The sequence below is a fragment of the Homarus americanus genome, unplaced genomic scaffold (assembly GCF_018991925.1).
Source record: "Homarus americanus isolate GMGI-L3 unplaced genomic scaffold, GMGI_Hamer_2.0 scaffold24694, whole genome shotgun sequence".
NCBI classification, from domain to species: domain Eukaryota; kingdom Metazoa; phylum Arthropoda; class Malacostraca; order Decapoda; family Nephropidae; genus Homarus; species Homarus americanus.
The window spans coordinates 6,187,459-6,206,266 of record NW_024732780.1 but is presented as its reverse complement, the minus strand read 5'-3'; the positions used below and the strand labels follow the sequence as shown (position 1 = coordinate 6,206,266).

The 18,808-nt window shown below is 42.3% G+C and overlaps 1 protein-coding gene across 1 annotated transcript in view; it reads right to left on the bottom strand.

Annotated features, from left to right (window-relative positions):
- Positions 1-18,808, bottom strand: part of LOC121868999 (pancreatic lipase-related protein 2-like) — a gene marked incomplete at its 3' end in the record, with an annotated part of 100,689 nt that overhangs the window by 64,015 nt on the left and 17,866 nt on the right. The window contains 2 exon segments of the mRNA XM_042370060.1: positions 2,772-2,911; positions 14,390-14,604. Coding sequence (XP_042225994.1) covers positions 2,772-2,911; positions 14,390-14,477 — 228 coding nt within the window.

Sequence of the window (18,808 nt, the reverse complement as noted above, 5' to 3'; positions counted from 1 at the left end):
GTTATTAGTTGGTTCCATTTCTCATTGTAATTTATTTTGCATCTTTCTAATAATTCGTCTTTGAGATTTCTATACAATACAGTGATGTGTGGGCTCCAGCAGTGTGTTTTTATAAATTCATGCAGGTTGGTGAACCTGGTTTGGATGATTTTTTCTTCGTGTGTTAGTTGTACATATGGTAGTGTGCGATATGTTGTTTTGGGGATGTTGTTTTCATGGCTATTGTGATTTTTGTATACCAGGTTTCTAAGGCAATGTCGATCTCGTTGGTGTTTTTGTTGTGGAGTGTTATTGCTTCATCGGTGTTGAGGGCTGTTTTGAAACTTCCGTGTTTGTTGCTTTGGGTACATAGATGAAACGGTATGAAAGTATGCATGTGATTGGTCCAGATGTAAACTAAATGTTTGTGATTGGTTTGCTTCCAATTTTGTCGTGTGTTCTGTGATTGGATATTTAATTTTTTTTTTGGAGCATGTAAATGACTAATTTTTTTTTTCAATTGTATTGGAGCAAAGGTAATAAAAAACCACATATTTAAAAACAAAAGTACTGGAAAATTTTTGAGTACTTTTTAAAAAGTAAATGCTCAAAAATGTTACTGAGTACAGTACTCAAGTACTTAGTTACTTTCAACTCTGAGGAGTAGGCCTTTGCGACTACACTTGTCCACTCTATTTCCCCCTATGGTTCCCAACAGGCATTATAGTTAGCCTATGGAGGATGGATTGGCAAATGGCAAAGCCAATTATATAAGTGTGGTTTCTCCGCAGCAGGCTTACCCTTCCAGAAAAAGATACAGTAAAGCCGGACCCCCGTTCTATGAGCCAGTACTCACTAATGGCTGCTTTGTCGATGTTATACAGCCCTCTTGCCACAAGAGTGGTTTTTCTTTCAGGACACTCAAAGTTACCGGTATCCAGAAGGGTCGTAACACTCCATGCAGCGACCGTAAGAGGTTGCATAGTTTGTTTTGGCTTTGATCTGTGATTGTGATAGTTTTCGACCGCATTAGGGCGACCTTACTAGGTGCGGTTGCCCAGTCTGGTTCTTTTTTTAGGCAGGCTATGTTTAGGGCACCATTTCTAGCCCCCTCCCCATGTGGGATGAGCAGTGGCTCCTGGAAATAGCTGCTCAGTCGCACAGACCACACATTTTGGCTCTCCCTTTTCCTGATTCAGTGGTACAGGTATCTGCAACAAGCTCAGTTTGTTGGGTTTCGCCTGAGTAGCCTGTCCATCTTTCATTGCCTTCATCCGCTGGTGTAGTCGTTGGGTTCCTGTGTTGGTCACCTCTTCCGCCTATTCTGCTGTTGAGGTCTTACTGGAGCTCTGTAAGCATGTCTGCCTGATACGGGGCTCCACCGCAGATCCAAGGTTAATCCGCAAGGCAGTTGGGCAGTGGTTGGTAAGAGCCAGGGCGTGTCTACATGCCGGTAGACCTATGCGCCGTCTCTGGGGCCCACTGCTGCTCCGAGATCCCCTGCTTGTCTAGCCTGGGGCCGTGAGGCATCCAGTTACCGTGTGTTGCCACGAGGAGGCACAGCAGAAGTCTTGATGGTGAAGAGGCTGTGTATTGGCAGGGCAAACCTTACGCAAGGTTGCTTCCCTGTTCGCCACGAGGGCTGGCCAGCGGTGGTAGCTGAACATGAGAGGAAGTAAGCAGTGCCTGTACCTTAGCTCTAACATAATACTGCCACATAAGATGCATTACACCACCCTGTGTGCAAACACACACACACAATGCTTGGGGGATTTTTCATAGTTTGTATATCTGCACTGTGTATGTGCATTATATACCTGCATGGCTGCACTACAGTGTATCTGCACGTCTGTGTACATTATGTACATTCACAATTTATGTGAATTGTATACCTTCTCTGTCCCGGGCCTAACCTAGCATAACCTAACCGACCCTCACGTAGGCGGCGTTAGGGAGTGTAATTATCAGGTAAAATAAGCGTGTTGAAGACTTATCTTCACGTGAGCCGACGAGTGTTTCCTGTTAACTCTCCTAATCTCTACCCTCATATAGCGACTGGCAGACGAACACACAGCCCCTTGTTTAGCCCATCTCGGCCACCTTACCCAACAATTACATTAATAAGGCCACCACTGTTAGTTTACGCACGTCTGATCACATTCCCCGCCTCCTGCTACACGCGTACGATTTCCTGCAATATTGTGGACATGAAGTTTGATGACGTCACATTAAGTCTTCTATCTTATAAGGGCAGTCTGGAATTCATAATTCCTCAGTATGAGGTTTTATTCACTCAAACAGGAAGGGTCAAGTAAATAAGGTGCTTTAATTGATGCCATATAATTCTAAGAACTACTCTCTCTCTCTCTCTCTCTCTATATATATATATATATATATATATATATATATATATATATATATATATATATATATATATATATATATATATATATATATATATAACACCCCAACACCTGTTATATTTTGGGGGTTGAAAGCGTCAATGGCACACGACTCCATACTTGCAGTCGACCTTTCTAGGTGAGTCGCAGCAGCCTCTCGCCCTGTGAGAGATGAAAGTGGAGACATTCCTTGCCTTTATGAACGCTCTCCCCTCTTACCCGTGACTGAGTCTTGAACCTGGTATCCTGATATGTTGGACTAGTTTTCACCCCATAAGCCTTATTACTTATGTGTTAGTCAAGATTTGTCAACCAAAGTCTGTAAACAATAACAGTGGTGCCACATGTATTCAGAAAACGCACATGTATAACACAAAAATTAGCACTAACGTGACAGTGTGGGTTTGTGGGCGTGTAGAGGCAGAACGTGGGCGTGATGAGGTGTGGCGACATGGGCGGGAGGGACACGGGACGCTCAACGCCCTGCCACACCCCGCCCACAGGAAAACATCCCAGGACCTCATAACAGTCTGTAGTAAAAAGAACCAGTACAAAAAATTGGGTCATTTTCATTCTCTGAGTACGGAAAGTTAAGGTAATTTTTCATTTGAGTACCAGAATATAAGGTAATTTTCCGAGTATTGTTAATGAAGGTTAAATGATTTTCTTACCTACTAGTATAACAATTTAGAAAACGAAAACATTTAAGGCATTCCTAAATTAAAAATTTCTTTGTAACTAATTGTATTAAAATGTACAACAAATATCAACATTAGAGAACAGTTCAATAAACTTAAATAAACAAATTAAGTGTTTAACTGACATGGTGTTTTGAGTAAAGTAATATCAATCTATATTTGTGACACAAGGCCATACTAATAGTCGTTACACCACCCGACCAATGGGGGATTTGTAAGGGTGAGGCTGTAGTGGATACTCTCCCCTACAACTGCTGATTGGTCACTAGCCGTCCGCTTACCAGCCAACCAGCGGCGAGTTCCACAAATCAGCCCTAGCATTCGAACTGCGCGGTGATTGGAAAGTTGCCGCCTTCATCTTAGCCAATCGGCAGAATTTCTCATCTTTGCATTTCGATTCTTGATCCGGCAGAGTGATATAAATATCCCATGCCTCGCCCAAAACAATAGAGAGAATGGAAAAAGTATTTCAAATATCAGAAGAAGAAAATGAGCAATTTGATGAGGAACACGAAAATATCTGCAGAGAAATGGCTGAAATGATACACAGGATAACCCCATACCATGTGGTGGACAAAACCAGGCTCAACCCGATAGAACCAATTACAGAAGGAGAACTGCTACACTACATCAGGCACACGAAAGAAAAAGCACCAGGATTTACAAAAATCACAAGAAATATGATCCTATACCTACCCAACAACTGCACACAAGGCATCCTTGAAATATTTAACTCAGCTTTGGCAAGTGGATACTTCATTGATGCATTTAAAAACGCAAAACTCATATTCATACCGAAACCAGCCAAAGACCACACTCAAGTAATTAACTACAGACCGATTTCTCAACTCGAAGTTATAGGAAAACTATTTGAAAAGGCAATAAACAAGAGAATCAGAAAACACAGAAGTGAAAACGGACTACTAAACCCCAGACAACATGGATTCACTGAAAAAAAGGGAACACATACTGCACTAGCCATAATCACGGAAACGTTAGCCAACAAGAAGGCAGAAAGAAACCAAGTCAACATTGTACTAAGAGACGTTAAGAAAGCGTTCGATAAAGTATGGCACCTAGGATTAAAATTTAAACTGCTTCAATTAAATCTTCCAGAACCACTAGAAAAAATCGTCTGTGACTTCCTAGACGACCGCACGGCACAAATACAAATTGGCAGCTATATAGGACCACCCATAGAACTGAAAAGTGGAGTCCCCCAAGGCAGTGTCCTTTCACCCACGCTGTACAATATCTACACAGCAGACCTACCAGAACCAGCTCCCTACAGTGAATACATAAGTTTTGCAGACGATATCACACAAATCATCACATACCCCGGCAAATCAACAGCAATAATGGCACAACATACTGCCAACGCAATAGAGAACATCAACCAGTACGAAAAAAAGTGGAAGATACAAACGAACACCAACAAGTTCAAAATAATCCCAATCGCTAAAAGGAAAAAAGACCCCATTATAGTAGACAACAAAGTGATTCCATATGCCATGGAAGGCACTGTCCTAGGGCTGAAGATAACAACAAAAGGCTACAAAACATTCATCACCGAAAAACTTGCAAAAACCAGAAACATGGTAATTAAATTAAAACGCTTCAGAAGCCTGTCAGCAAAAAACAAGTTAAAGTTATATGGAGCCTATGTCCAATCCCGACTAGTATATCCACCAATTCCCCTACATGCAATAAAACAAACAAACATAAAGAAACTGCAGACAATTAAAAACTTAGCCCTAAGGGATGTATATAACATCAGATATCCTGACATAGTCACCAACCGTCAACTACACCAACGAGCGCAAATAGAACCCCTAAACGTTTACCTACACGAACACTCAAAAAGAATATGGACAAAGTTAGAAGAAATAGAGCCAGGACCAATCAAAGAATGGATGGAAGAGACAGAAGACGGAAGAAGAGAACACTCGTGGTTCCCTCGCAGTAAAAGAAGAGCCCTAGAACCCACACCAACTCCACTCTATTGAAAGATGCAACGTTACCCCAGTGACAACCTTGGCAGCCCTACCACTTACAACACTAGATCATAAAAAGACGGGATGTTCTTAGCAGAAACACAAGTACCTGCCCTAGACTCCTCACCATTGGCTAGGACACAAGACACGAAAATGTAAGGAATAAAATGACAACACTTGTTAAACATGCAAACACCTGACATAAATATAACACGCAAGACGAAAATTAGCTGAAACACAAACATGAGAAAACAGAAGCACTTGGGTTGAGCCCCAAGATGTAACACCCTACTACTACTTTCCAATTTCCTCGCCTTTCTTTTTCCACCAACCCCAAGTCTCTCCAAACTCCACCTTCATTCTTCAAGTCCAGTTCCCGTACCACCAATCTACGCACCAGCATCAAGATCTCTTTACACTTTACTTCACCCATCGATTCGATTCGAATCATCATCACTATCATTCGCCAGCCAGCCTTCGCCAGCCAGCCTTCGTCGTGATCGGACCTCTATCAAGACCCTTCACTGCCAAAGCCAGCCAGCGTTTGTCTCTGACCCAGTAGCTGTAATATCATTGGTAACCGACCACCACTGGAAGCCTGTTGATGGCGACCCGCCTGTTACGGACAACGCATTAGACCACCACTACAAGCCTGATCGCCCCTACTAGGGCACAGCGAAACCAGATATCCCCCGCGAGCGCTCTGGACTGCCAGAGGCAGCAGAACTCCCCACGGATAGTGTGAGTGACCCACACTCCTGCTGGAGGGCTGCTGTCGGCTGTCGGTCCTGACGTGGTTTGGGGTCTTTCCCTCCCACTCAGTCTTTCCTCTTTTCGCTCTGGCCTGGGGACCTGCAGGCTCAGAGGTGTATTCGTCCTCAGGTCCCCCCTGTAAGCATTCACCTTCCTCCCAGGAGTTTGTGCAAAAGGAAAGGGGGTCGGAGCCAATACCACCGCCGAGCCTTCCTGGATAACCGTGATCGTACGGGTCCACCCAGGGAGGGGGTCGCTATCCCTCATCCTCCCCTCCCTCCAATTAGGTACACTAGGCTCGCGCCTCACATAAACGAGCAGCTTTAACACTAGGATAGTAGGTGCGCCTTACGGGGCCACCGGGAGACACACACACACACACATACATACATACATACATACACACGTACATATACACGCACACACACACACACACACACCTCTCCGGACGCATGACAACGAGAACGACGCAGCAATGACCAGGACTACGGGTAACAGGATTCGGGTGCGCTCCCTTCGGGGAGGAGTATCCGAAAAGAAGAAAAGAGGAGTCAGGCACAATCCTATGCGCACGCCTAGGAATCAAATTCGCCGCACTAATAGAAGCAAAGGACTCCTTCATAGTTCTTTGGGTAGAAGAAAAGGATGTCGATCTCATGTTATCGACTGAATCGATAGATACACTTAAAAGAGATAACTTGGAAATAGCCATCCCACCATTACTAACAATTCACCAATTGAAATATCGCGAGAAATAGAAGACAAAAACACATGGGCTAAAGTGGAAGAGGTGGTACTGCTCCCCAGGGCTCCAACGATGATGAAAGTGAGATTCATAGAAATCGCCATGGCTCAGAAGGCACTAGAAAATGACATCTCCATCTCCATCTCCCACTACCACCTGTCAAAACACCAAATTGAAAAAGATAATTTCTATCCCATAACACTTTGCTGGACATGTTATAATTATAACCACGTATCAGCCAATTGCCCTAATAAAGACAAAAAGTTCTGCTCGGAATGTGGAGCTGAAGGGCACACATTCAGGGAGTGTAACAGCAAAGAAAACCCAAAATGTCTGAGTTGCAAAGGACATCACCGTACTTTGGCAGCACGCTGCCCAGTAAGGAAGGACATCATTAAAGACATGAAAGAAAAAGGAAAAGTCGAACAAACAAATAGAAACTGACCCAACCAAAACCTATGCTGCAACAACAAAGTTGCAAGACACCACTTCTAAAGTGTTAGAAAAAACAAAAGATAAAGCCAATGCAGAAAACACTTACCTGGAGCTAAGTGAAGGTCTACCCTTCACCATACTAACGGCACTGATACATGCCCACATAAACAACGTGGCTAAGCCGAGAACATTCGGAAGAACTATCAGAGAAATGTTTGCAGCGAACAACCTACCACAGGTAAACTTCCCAGACGATACCCCATCAGCAGACATTTTCCAAATAATAACCGAAAACAGTCTAGGAATCACCACCAAAGAAAGGGAAGATAAAATAACACAGCACGAAGATTACACAGGAGAAGAGACTGAAATGGAAACAACTCACTCCCAACTAACACAACACACAACGAGACCCTAAAGAACACAACCGACCAATCAGCGAAGCCACCATCAGTAAAACAACGTAGAGAGATCCCCATTGGTCAACGGCCAACCGACGCCGAAGAAAGCAGAGGACTCAGATTTTACTCAGTCACCTCCCAGCCAACAGTAACAAATGAGAGACTGTTAAAAGACATTCAAGAAGGAACAACCAAATACACATACGAAGATAACAGGGTAGAAGAGGGACTCATAGAAACACTAATACGTGGAGGAAGAAAAGCAGCAAACATAATAAAATCGAGAGGGTAGACCCAACGAAATTCAAGAAAATAAGAACAGGACTGAAGGAAGAGAGACAGAGACACTACCCCGGAGAAACCCGAGCAACCAAACAACACGCACCAAGTTCCCACGATTACGCAAAACAGAACACTGAAAATAATACAACACAACGTCCTGGCCTGGACACATACAAGAAAAACAGAACTAACAAACATTTACAACAACATAAACCCAGACATAATTCTCATAAGGTCACACAGACGAAAAAACAATGACAAAATAAAACTCTTCAACTATTACGCACATCAACAGAACATACACGAAGAATTTAGCGACGGAGCAGCAATAGCCATCAAAGGAAACATCAAATACAAACTCATAGACAACTTCCAAACCAACTTCTCAGCAGTCGAGATCAATACAACTAAAGGCCCAATAGCAATTGGGCATTGAACAGCTTCTTTTCCTCGGTGTTCACAAGAGAGGATGCGATTAACCTTCCTGCGTTTGAGGACAGACGGTTCGACACAGCACTGACCCACATAGAAATAAACTGTCCAGGCTAAAGGTCCATAAGAGTCCCGGCCCTGACATGGTACATCCTTGAGTGCTAAGAGAGTTGAGCAACGAGCTTGCCGAGCCCCTGAAGATCCTGTTTTGTAAATGCCTGGATGAACAAAAGGTCCCCAGTGAATGGAAAGTGGCTTATCTGAGTCCTATCTTCAAGAAGGGCGATCGTCACTCCACGAACAACTATAGACCGGTAAGCCTGACAGCATAATATGTTAAGTACTTGAGAGTATGAACAGAGATGCCGCGATGGAACATCTGCTACGAAACAACCTTGTAAGGGACTGCCAACACGGTTTTATGCCAGGGCGCTCCTGCTTAACACAATTGCTCAAGGTATTGGATATTTGGACGCATATTCTGGAACGGGGTGGTAATATCAACAATATTTACCTAGATTTTGCCAAGGCTTTAACAGTGTACCCCACGAAAGGCTGAAAATCAAACTGGAAGGGTACGGAATTCGGGGAAATGTCCTAGCGTGGATAGAAGACTTTTTACATGACTGCAAGCACGAAATCATCATCCGTACCTGTCACAAGCGGGGTACCACAGGGCAGTGTAATGGGCCCGCTGTTGTTTGTTTGTTTCATAAATGACATGCCTGACGTTATACACTCCTCCATACAAATGTTTGCCGATGACGCAAAGTTATTTCAGGAAATTAAGAACCAAGCGGACGGTGAAGAACTGCAGAAGGACCTCTGTGGGCTCCAGGAATGGTCGAAGAAATGGCTGCTGAGATTCAATGTCACGAAGTGTAAGAGGATGCACCTGGGGCATACCAACGGTAAGGAGGCGTATCATATGTCCCAACGGGATGAAGAAACTGCACTAGTTGAGACTGTATGTGAGTAGGACCTAGGTGTGTATGTTGACAATGAGCTGAAGTTCTCGGGCCATTGCGAGAAGAAGGTAAATCAGGCAAATAAATTATTGGGTCTTATAAGAAGGTCGTTCAGATATTTAGACGGTCCGTCCCTCGTAACGATCTTCAAAGTGAAGTGCTTCCCCATCTGGAGTACTGTCACCCCGTCTGGTTCCCGAGATATGCTAGGGACTGTCATTTGGTTGAAAATGTTCAAAGGAGGGCCACCAGGCTGGTGCCAGCACTTCGGCACCTCAGCTACCCTGAGAGATTGGAGCGTCTGAACTTGTCTAGCTTATACTGCAGACGGGCAAGGGGTGACCTAATTGAGGTGTATAAGCCTCTCAAGGGGCACTACTCCGTCGAGTGTCCTTACTTGGAGCTGGCGGACGCTCGCCCCACAAGGGGCCACAACTCAAGATTGAAGAAGCAGCAAGTCCAGAAAACTGTGAGGGTAAACTTTTTCGGAGTGAGAGTTGTGAACTCTTGGAACAATCTACCAGAAGTGTTGTGACGGCACCGAATGTGAGCTCTTTCAAGACAAGACTTGACCAACACTGGGGCAGGTTCAGGACATTCAGGAGCTAGTGCATGCCCAGTACTTGTCAACAGTGCGTAACAGAGACGTGACCGATCGCCCAAGTGGCTAACGAGCCGATCAGTGGTGAAGAGGATAAAAGTAAACAACATATTTATCTTGCCGACGACAAACATTCCCGACTGATGACTTACTAAAAGTAATGAGACGTAACACACCAGCGTATTTTATAGGAGACTTAAGGCGAGACACACCATACTCGGACACCGAACCAGAAACCCAAGGGGGAAGATAATACACGACTTATTAGAAAACGGCAACATCACACACCTGGGCCCAGATGTCGAAACCTACACAGCTGCAGGAAACACCGGGAAGCCGGATATATATCTGACCAATAGACACCACCATTTGAATACACACATGAAACCTGGACCAACCACCATTAGCGATCACCTGTCCATAATTATCACTATCAACATCACCAATACAAATCCCCTCCATCCCTAGATTCTCTTTCAACAGAGCAAACTGGGAGGGTTTTAAGGCAGAACTCGACACAAACGAACAAATACATCTACACAACAAAAAAACAGCAGACATTGACATAGTCCTGGAAACATGGTACACTAATGTCACCACAACCATGGAAAACAACACCCCCAAAACATCTTACCGTACACTACCCCACGCACAATTAACACACGAACAGAAGAGAATCCAGACAAGACTGAATAACTTACTAGAACATACAAATACACACGGCTGGAACCAAGAAACAATAACTCTTTTCAGAAACCTGAAGGAAGAACTGAAAGAAATATGTAAACAATCACACAACGACAAATGGAACCAGCAACCACAAACACAGGCCGACTATCACAATCCAAAACTCTTCTGGAGTAAAATAAAAAACCTAATGGGCACTAACTCCATAGATAACAGCCATCTTACAGATGACAACAGGGTAAAGGCTACAGAATCTGGAGACAAAGAATTGATTTTCAGAAATCTCTGGAGTAACATATATAAAGTGACAGAAGAAGAAAACAGAAAATATTGTAGAGTAACAAAAGATAGTAACAACACACCTTACACTAAACACAGAGAAATGGCAACCACCAAGAACAATAGACCTCAACATACTAAACAGTGCAGACCCATTAACCTCGCCATTCACCACAAAAGACATAACAAACATAATAACCAGTTATTAAAAATAAAGCACCTGGACTAAGTCAGATAAACAAAACGGTCCTTCAAAACATACCCACAGCACTGATAAAACAACTTACACAGATCTTTAACTCCTCACTAACACCAGGACACTTCCCCACGAGATTCAAAACAGCCCAAATCAGACTCGTACCCAAACCCGGGAAAAACCCCAACAAGACCGGAAAATTACAGACCTATATCCCTATTAGAAACACTAGGTAAAATACTAGAAAATATAGTCAACAACAGACTCAGAAACTATCTAGAACAGGGAAAACAAATATCACCCCAGACAACATGGATTCCGGAAGAACCGAGGCACAAACACGGCTATTGCACTAATTTACGAAACAATAGCTAACGCCCTCAGCAATAAAAACCAGTGCAATGTCATTCTCAGAGATGTATCAAAAGCTTTCGATAAAGTGTGGCACGAAGGTCTCAAATATAAAATAATTCAACTTCACATACCAAAAAAACATGACAACCCTTCTCTGCAACTTCTTAGACAACAGACAAGCCAAACTCATTATAGATAACTTCACTGGACAAACCTTCAACATACACAGTGGAGTGTCACAGGGCAGCAACATTTCACCCACACTGTACACAATATACACAGCAGACATACCAGACCAAAGGCAGTCGGACTACATAGCATACGCAGACGATATCACGCATATAATACAATATCCAGGGAGATCTAAACAAATGATGGCTATAAGAACAGGAAGAGAAACTGAAGCAATTAACAACTATGAGAGAAAATGGGAAATCCAAACCAACATCCAAAAACTAAAGATCATATACATTGCAAAAATAAATCCATACACCAACACATTAGAGAAAGATTGACGAAAGCCAAATTACAACTAACCAAACTCCGTCGTGTTAGAAAACTAAACACCAAAACACAGCTACATCTACACGAGTCACTTGTCACAATAACTAAAACAAACAAACACAAGCTGCAAGCAGTCCAAAATGCAGCACTAAGAAGAGCAGCAAAACATAGGCCGCCATACAGTCAAAAAATACGAGACATACACATCGAACATAACATAGACACAATTAACATAAGAACACACAAACAAGCATAAGCGGTATGGGACAAGCTACACCGAACACAAGACCCTATTTTACCGGAACCATTACAGGCAAACAACAATATATCACACACCTGGTAGCCCAGAACCATTATACGCGAGAGAATAACACCACTCGTATAACCGAAAAGCTGGGGACTATCCTGCCAGTTCACACAAGGACCTGGTGGGACCCCCAATCACTAAAAACGAGGAACATCCCTTCAGTTACACAAGGACCTGAAGGAACTCTCCAACAAATCCTTAAAGCAGCACATTCCCTTGGATGGCACTTTAAACCAGCTTAGCTTAGCTTATCTAACCTCCCTTGCCCCTGGAGGACTGACGGACGTCTGTCACTGGTTCAGCCACAAACCAGCCTCCGCAAGGTGGAAAGCCCACTTCCCGCTTCTTAACTATACCTTGCCCTAAATCTCCTTGTTCACCTCAGAGCCACGGCTCTCTTGTCTCGGTGTTCTGATTGACTGAAGGTAGACAACACCACGCTTTTAAGCAGAGAAGACCTCCTCTAAAGAAGCTCCTCCACTGCAACTCCTCTACTAAGCAGCAACTTCCCAAAGAGAAAACGCCATTGTGAGTTTCCTTTCTCACCTCCATCCTTAATCCTTAAGAGTGCGAGACCTCCTCCATGTACAGTACGTATGTATGTGAGCCTAACAAAGAGAAAATAGACAAACACAAGATAAATTAGACAACTGGCCACATACACTACGCTACAAGGTCATTCAGTGACGCCACAGACTTACGACAGTCCCGTCTCCAGATGAATATAAATACCCTTTTCGCCCTCCAAATTTTGATATATTGAAATATAATATATTCAAAACTGATAGAAAATAAGTTTGTTGGTGACAGAAAGCTTTGTTTCCATATATTGTCCATTCAAAGATTGCCAGTTATTTACAAGTGTTAAATAATTCCGGATGATGAGCAGTATAATGAGCAGTATTTTAGAGAAGAAACAGAAACATCTACTTGTAGAGATATGTCAATGCGTCCTGTATGTTTATGTACTACACGCTAATTGGTGTTCCTAGTGTAATAACTAACTTTCGTATAGTAAGCACAAACTACCAACGAAATTACAATGTTTAAGATCAGCCTAGTCAGCCTCATCACTAAGGAATGTGGCTATTTAAAACCTTATAAATTATTTTTAAGTGGCACTGCGGCTGAGAACCAAACTAGGTCACAATATTCAAGTATGGGTAACAGAATGAAGTAAAAGACAATGTAATAATATTAACATTCTTAAACATTAAATTATTTACAAACCACAAAAAAAAATGTGAAATGCTGACGATGCTACAGAATAAATATGATTAGGTTAGGTTAGGAATTCTCGGCTAAGTAGCCACTTGCTAAAAGATAAGGCCATATTTTAAGAAGGGTGAAAACGTACATTTTTTTTTGCATAACTTTGCCCTTCTTCTGAATAAGGCTAACGAGAAATGGGCTGTTTAAAGGACAGCGACACGCCCTGTTCATCGCTATTCTTATTTCCCGCCCCGGAGGTACTGGTGGTAGAGTGGTACCGCTCTTGCCTTCTCAAGCGAGATGTCACGGGTTAGCTATTCCGTAAATCGAAAACGCTTTACAATAAACTCCTATAATCTTCAACACATATTTTTTAATGGGGAAAAGCCCACCCGAGCACAGGTCGACCCACAACGGGGCCTAGGGGACGAAAACTTAAGAGCAAATAGACAAGAGAATAATAATTCATATATCCAATAAATATCCTCTTAACAGTTTTATATTTGTTTGATCGTGTAAATTTACTTTTTTTGTTTTAGTTACATTTTTTATTATTTATTCTTATTTTTTTCGCGTTTGAGAGAAATATTATTGGGGTACTCGACGCCCAAGGTTAATCCTTGTTCGACGCCTGGATTGTGGTAACAGTGGACTCTCCAGCCGATCTGGAAAGGGAAATGTTAGTAACCCTGCCCAGTTCATCGGGATCCCGAGCCATTGTAGTGCCCGAAGCACGTTCCTGAATGACCTCGCCCCACACAAGTGTATGGTGCCCGATGGCCGACACACCATCGGTGCAGGAAGACTGTGATATGGCCCACAGGTACCACTTGGATATTACTGTCTGTACTTTATAACTTACTTTGTATTCCTGTGCTATCACTAATACTATATAGGTCTTTAGACCTGATAAAATGTTCTTTATCTACCCTTCTAGTCACATACACCACTATCTATCTATGTATCTCTCTCTATCTATTCACATGTCTATCCATCTATTCACATATATCTATATATCTCTATCTACCCACCTCTTCATCTATCTACCCACCTATTCATCTATCTACTCACCTCTTCATTTATCAATCTATCTATCCATCTATCTGCCTACCTCCTCATATATACTGTACTGTCTCTTATTCTTTACAATTTTACAATACCTGGTGAGGGGGGAGAGGGAGGAGGGCCGTGGTCTTCCCCCGTCAGTGTTAAACTCAGAAGGGCGTGAAGAATAACGCTCTTTTCCATTTTGTTTACCTCACACTGCACGGTTGGCACTCTTGCTCAGATTCAACTTGTTTATTCCCTTGATGATGGTACGCCTGTTAAGTTTCAGTAATGCTGGTAGCTGTCCAATTTCGATGGTGTTGATACGCTTGTGGAAAAAAATTGGCACAATTATTAATCCTTTCGAAATTACATAATGTTGGTATGTTTGTAAATGTTAAATAATATTAGTTAGCCTGTAAAGGTGGTGTGGTCAGAGAGATAAAGATTATAAACTTATTGCGATTCAGTAGTGTGGTAAGCCTGTCTCGCTAAGGTAGCAATGAAAAGCCTGAGTAGAAGATAATGACTATAAAGTAGTTGCTAATTCTGCTAATATTCGGTAGTGTTGCTAAACCTGCAATGCATGGCAAAACCGGTAAGCATTGTGGGGTTTACGTGATGTAGGATCGCACTAGGATGGAGGTGAGAAGGGAAACTCAGCTATGGCGTTTTATATATATATATATATATATATATATATATATATATATATATATATATATATATATATATATATATATATATATATATATATATACACAGTATTACCCCGCCTAACGTGGTTTCACTTAGAGCGTTTTACCGTATACGCGGTGCCTCGCCAGAGCTGAACTTTCACTTAACGCCGGTTTTTTCCACGTATACGCGGTGAGTGTCCGGCTCCAGAGCTATTTTTAGATTTGCCCCACCCGCCACCCTCCACCCTGCCTGACTGCCTGTTTTAGCTCATAAAATTCATACAAATTACCGGGCCAGAATATAATTTACATTGCTGGAATTCTTACAATATGATGATCATTTTGAATATAAACATCATAGATTTGCATTAGACATACAAATTTTAGATATAATGTTCACTCTGAGTAAATATGTTATTTTTTGTGCAAAATATATGACATTTGTATTCAAAATATTCCTGGTCTTACAAGGAATCCAGCAATGTCAATTATATTATCCTAACTTTAGTTTGAGGTATTATTTATGACTAAAAAGTAAAATATTCTTGTTTTCCCACACATCTCCTTGTGACGGTTGGTGGGGGGTGGGGGGAGGGAGGGACCCACCGACCATCTGTTACCCTGTGAAGAATATTTTTTTTTTTATTAACTGAAGATATTTGTTTTAGCTCATAAAATTCATACAAATTACCCGGTCAGACTATAATTTACATTGCTGGAATTCTTATAATTTGATGATCATTTTGAATATAAACATCATAGATTTTGCATTAGACATACAAATTTTAGATAAAATGTTTACTCTGAGTAAATATGTTCTCTTTTGTGCAAAATATATGACATTTATATTCAAAATATTACTGGTCTTACAAGGAATCCAGCAATGTCAATTATATTATCCTAACTTTAATCTGAGGTATTATTTAATACAAAATGTTAAAATTTAGTTTTTTCACCCAACCTTTCTCTTGAAGGGAGGATTGGTGGGGGGTGGGGGGGAGGGTTGGGACTGACCGCGCGGTTGGAAGAGGGGGGGAGGCAAGGTGGGGTACTTTGATTGACAGATAGTGTCGTGAAGAATATTTTTTTTTTATTAACTGAAGATATTTGTTTTAGCTCATAAAATTCATACAAATTACCCGGCAGAATATAATTTACATTGCTGGAATTCTTACAATTTGGTGATCATTTTGAATATAAACATCATATATTTTGCATTAGACATACAAATTTTAGATAAAATGTTTACTCTGAGTAAATATGTTATCTTTTGTGCAAAATATATGACATTTATATTCAAAATATTCCTGGTCTTACAAGGAATCCAGCAATGTCAATTGTATTATCCTAACTTTAGTTTGAGGTATTATTTATTAAAATTTAGTGGTTTTCCCCCAAAAATTTCTCAGAGAGGGAAGAGCCAGCAGTGTAGTGTGAGAAGAGGGGGAGGGAGTTGAGTCCATTATTTGAATGGACATTAACTTGGCGACTGTATTTCTCTATTTCTCTTAAGTATTAATTGTGTGCATGTACCATCATAAAATTAAGATGTTATTTTTACTACAACATAGTTATGTGTCGTCAAAAAGTGGAGTTTGGGGGTCGGGCCGGTTTCTATTGGAATTAATCCCATATGTTCTGTTGTTCACTTAACGCGGTTTTCACTTAACACCGTAACCCTCTGGGTTTTATTGACCGCGTTAAGTGGTACAACTGTATATATATACATATATATATATATATATATATATATATATATATATATATATATATATATATATATATATATATATATATATATATATATATATGTATATGTATAGATCCACAATGAAAACGTGGATAAGATAAATGTATAAAATAAAAATTATTTTTAGGTGCTCTTTGTGTTATGATTTTTCAATATATATATATATATATATATATATATATATATATATATATATATATATATATATATATATATATATATATATATATATATATATATATATATACAATGCAGTGCTAGGGAGTTGCTGTGTGGTGAGGAGCTTGTTATGCGGAGGTCTTGTTGGTTTAAGAGCGTTGAGTAGAATCCTTTTTACAGTTGTTGTTGTTGTTGTTGTTGTTGTTGAGCTTGTCGGACCGTAGTCCGATACGGACCGTAGTCCGACACGGACCTTTGCCTATAGGCGGCCCGTTCGGTGGTTCTGGCTGGAGCTCTTGGAGCAGCCAGACCAGATTGGGATTGGAGGTTGTCATACCTGCAGATATGGAAGGATACTGCAGGTCGCAAGTGTGAGCAGACCCCCGATCAGTGGACGCTTACCACCAACCCCAACTCTTGGACGTGGTCAGTTTTGGAGTGGCGCGCCCCCCGAACTGGGGTCCGCACTTGCTGAGAGAGGATACTTTCTAAGCTATCTGGGTGGTGGGTATCGTGTGATGACCCGGAGAAGGTGGTGAATGTGCTTTGTTTGGGCCTTTCGGGTTAGAGTGGCCGCTGGTGTTGTGTGTGCTTCTTGGAAGTTTTGAATTCTGTTTCGGAGACTTTGTGTGACTTCGTAGTCGAGGAGATAGTGTTCAAGTGGGTTGGCTGCTGGCTCCTGACAGTAGGTGCATTCCATGACGTCATTTCCGATCATCTGCCAGGAGCACTTGTACCCTAGTCATAGTCGATGAAGGCTGACTTGGGTTTGTCTTGGTGTTTTCTTGTCCGCGAAAGGTGGTTCCCCTTTTGTAGCCGCCAGGTACCATTTGGCTGATTGGGAACCGGCATTGAATGCGTGAAGGAAGCTCTTTTGGATGTGGAACTTGCTAGTCTTTTTGAGGTGATTCTTGATCTGTTGCACGCTTGCTGGAACTTGAATGTGTACGCTACTAGAACGTGTGGCTGCCTTGGCTGCTTCGTCTGCCACGTCGTTTCCCCCGATCCCTACATGACTGGGAATCCAGTGTAAGACGACTGGGCGGTTTTGTCTTTGGAATTCCTGTAGCTGTGCGAGGATCGAGGTTATGATGTGGACGTTGTCTCTTGGTTGACTGTGTTGCAGCGCCTGCATGGCCGATTTCGAGTCCGTGTGAATTATGATGGACTTGTTGTGTTGTGTTGCAGCGTGTTGTAGGGCCTTTGAGATTGCTACCAGCTCTGTGTGTAGGGTGGAGCAATCATTAGAAAGTCTCCATCGGAGGGTCTGACCTTGGGTGTAGAAGACCACTCCGGATGTATGATGTTTTGGATCCACCGAGCCGTCTGTGAAGTATGATGCTGCATCAGCCGGTGTCTCGGTGGCTATGGCTTCTAGAGTTATTTTTTTGAGGTCCTCCTTCTGGAGGTTGGCTTTACTATCGCCTAGGTCGGTAATTTTGAATGTGGCTGGTGGATGGCTCCATGGTGGAGGAACTACGTAACCATTGTCTCGTGTGTCTTGGTTTTTCTTGACTAGTGTTTCTGCTTGCAGGTGTTGGATGACCTCTCTTGCCTCGTGCGACCAGGTGGCCCCTCGCTCTCTGTGGTCGAGGTGAAGGGAGGCACTGATTCGCGTTTTGGCAGCTGTGGGCTTATCTGATCTACAGATTTTGGCTAGGAGCCCGGCTGTCACCTGCTTGACTCGTACTGCCAGGGGTGGTAGTTCAGTTTCCATTTGCAAATTGCAAATTCTGGTCCACATGGGTGCTCCAAGCATGGTCCTGAGAGCATTATTTTGGATGACTTCTAGCTTAGCTATCTGGTCTTCTCTCAGTCCAATGAGCGCTGGAGCACTGTAATCTACCAGCGATCTGATGGCGGCAGTGTAGTAGGCTTTGAACGCATGAAAGTTTGCTCCTGCGGTTGTGCTGGTGAGCGCTTTTTACAGCGAGGCTGTGGGC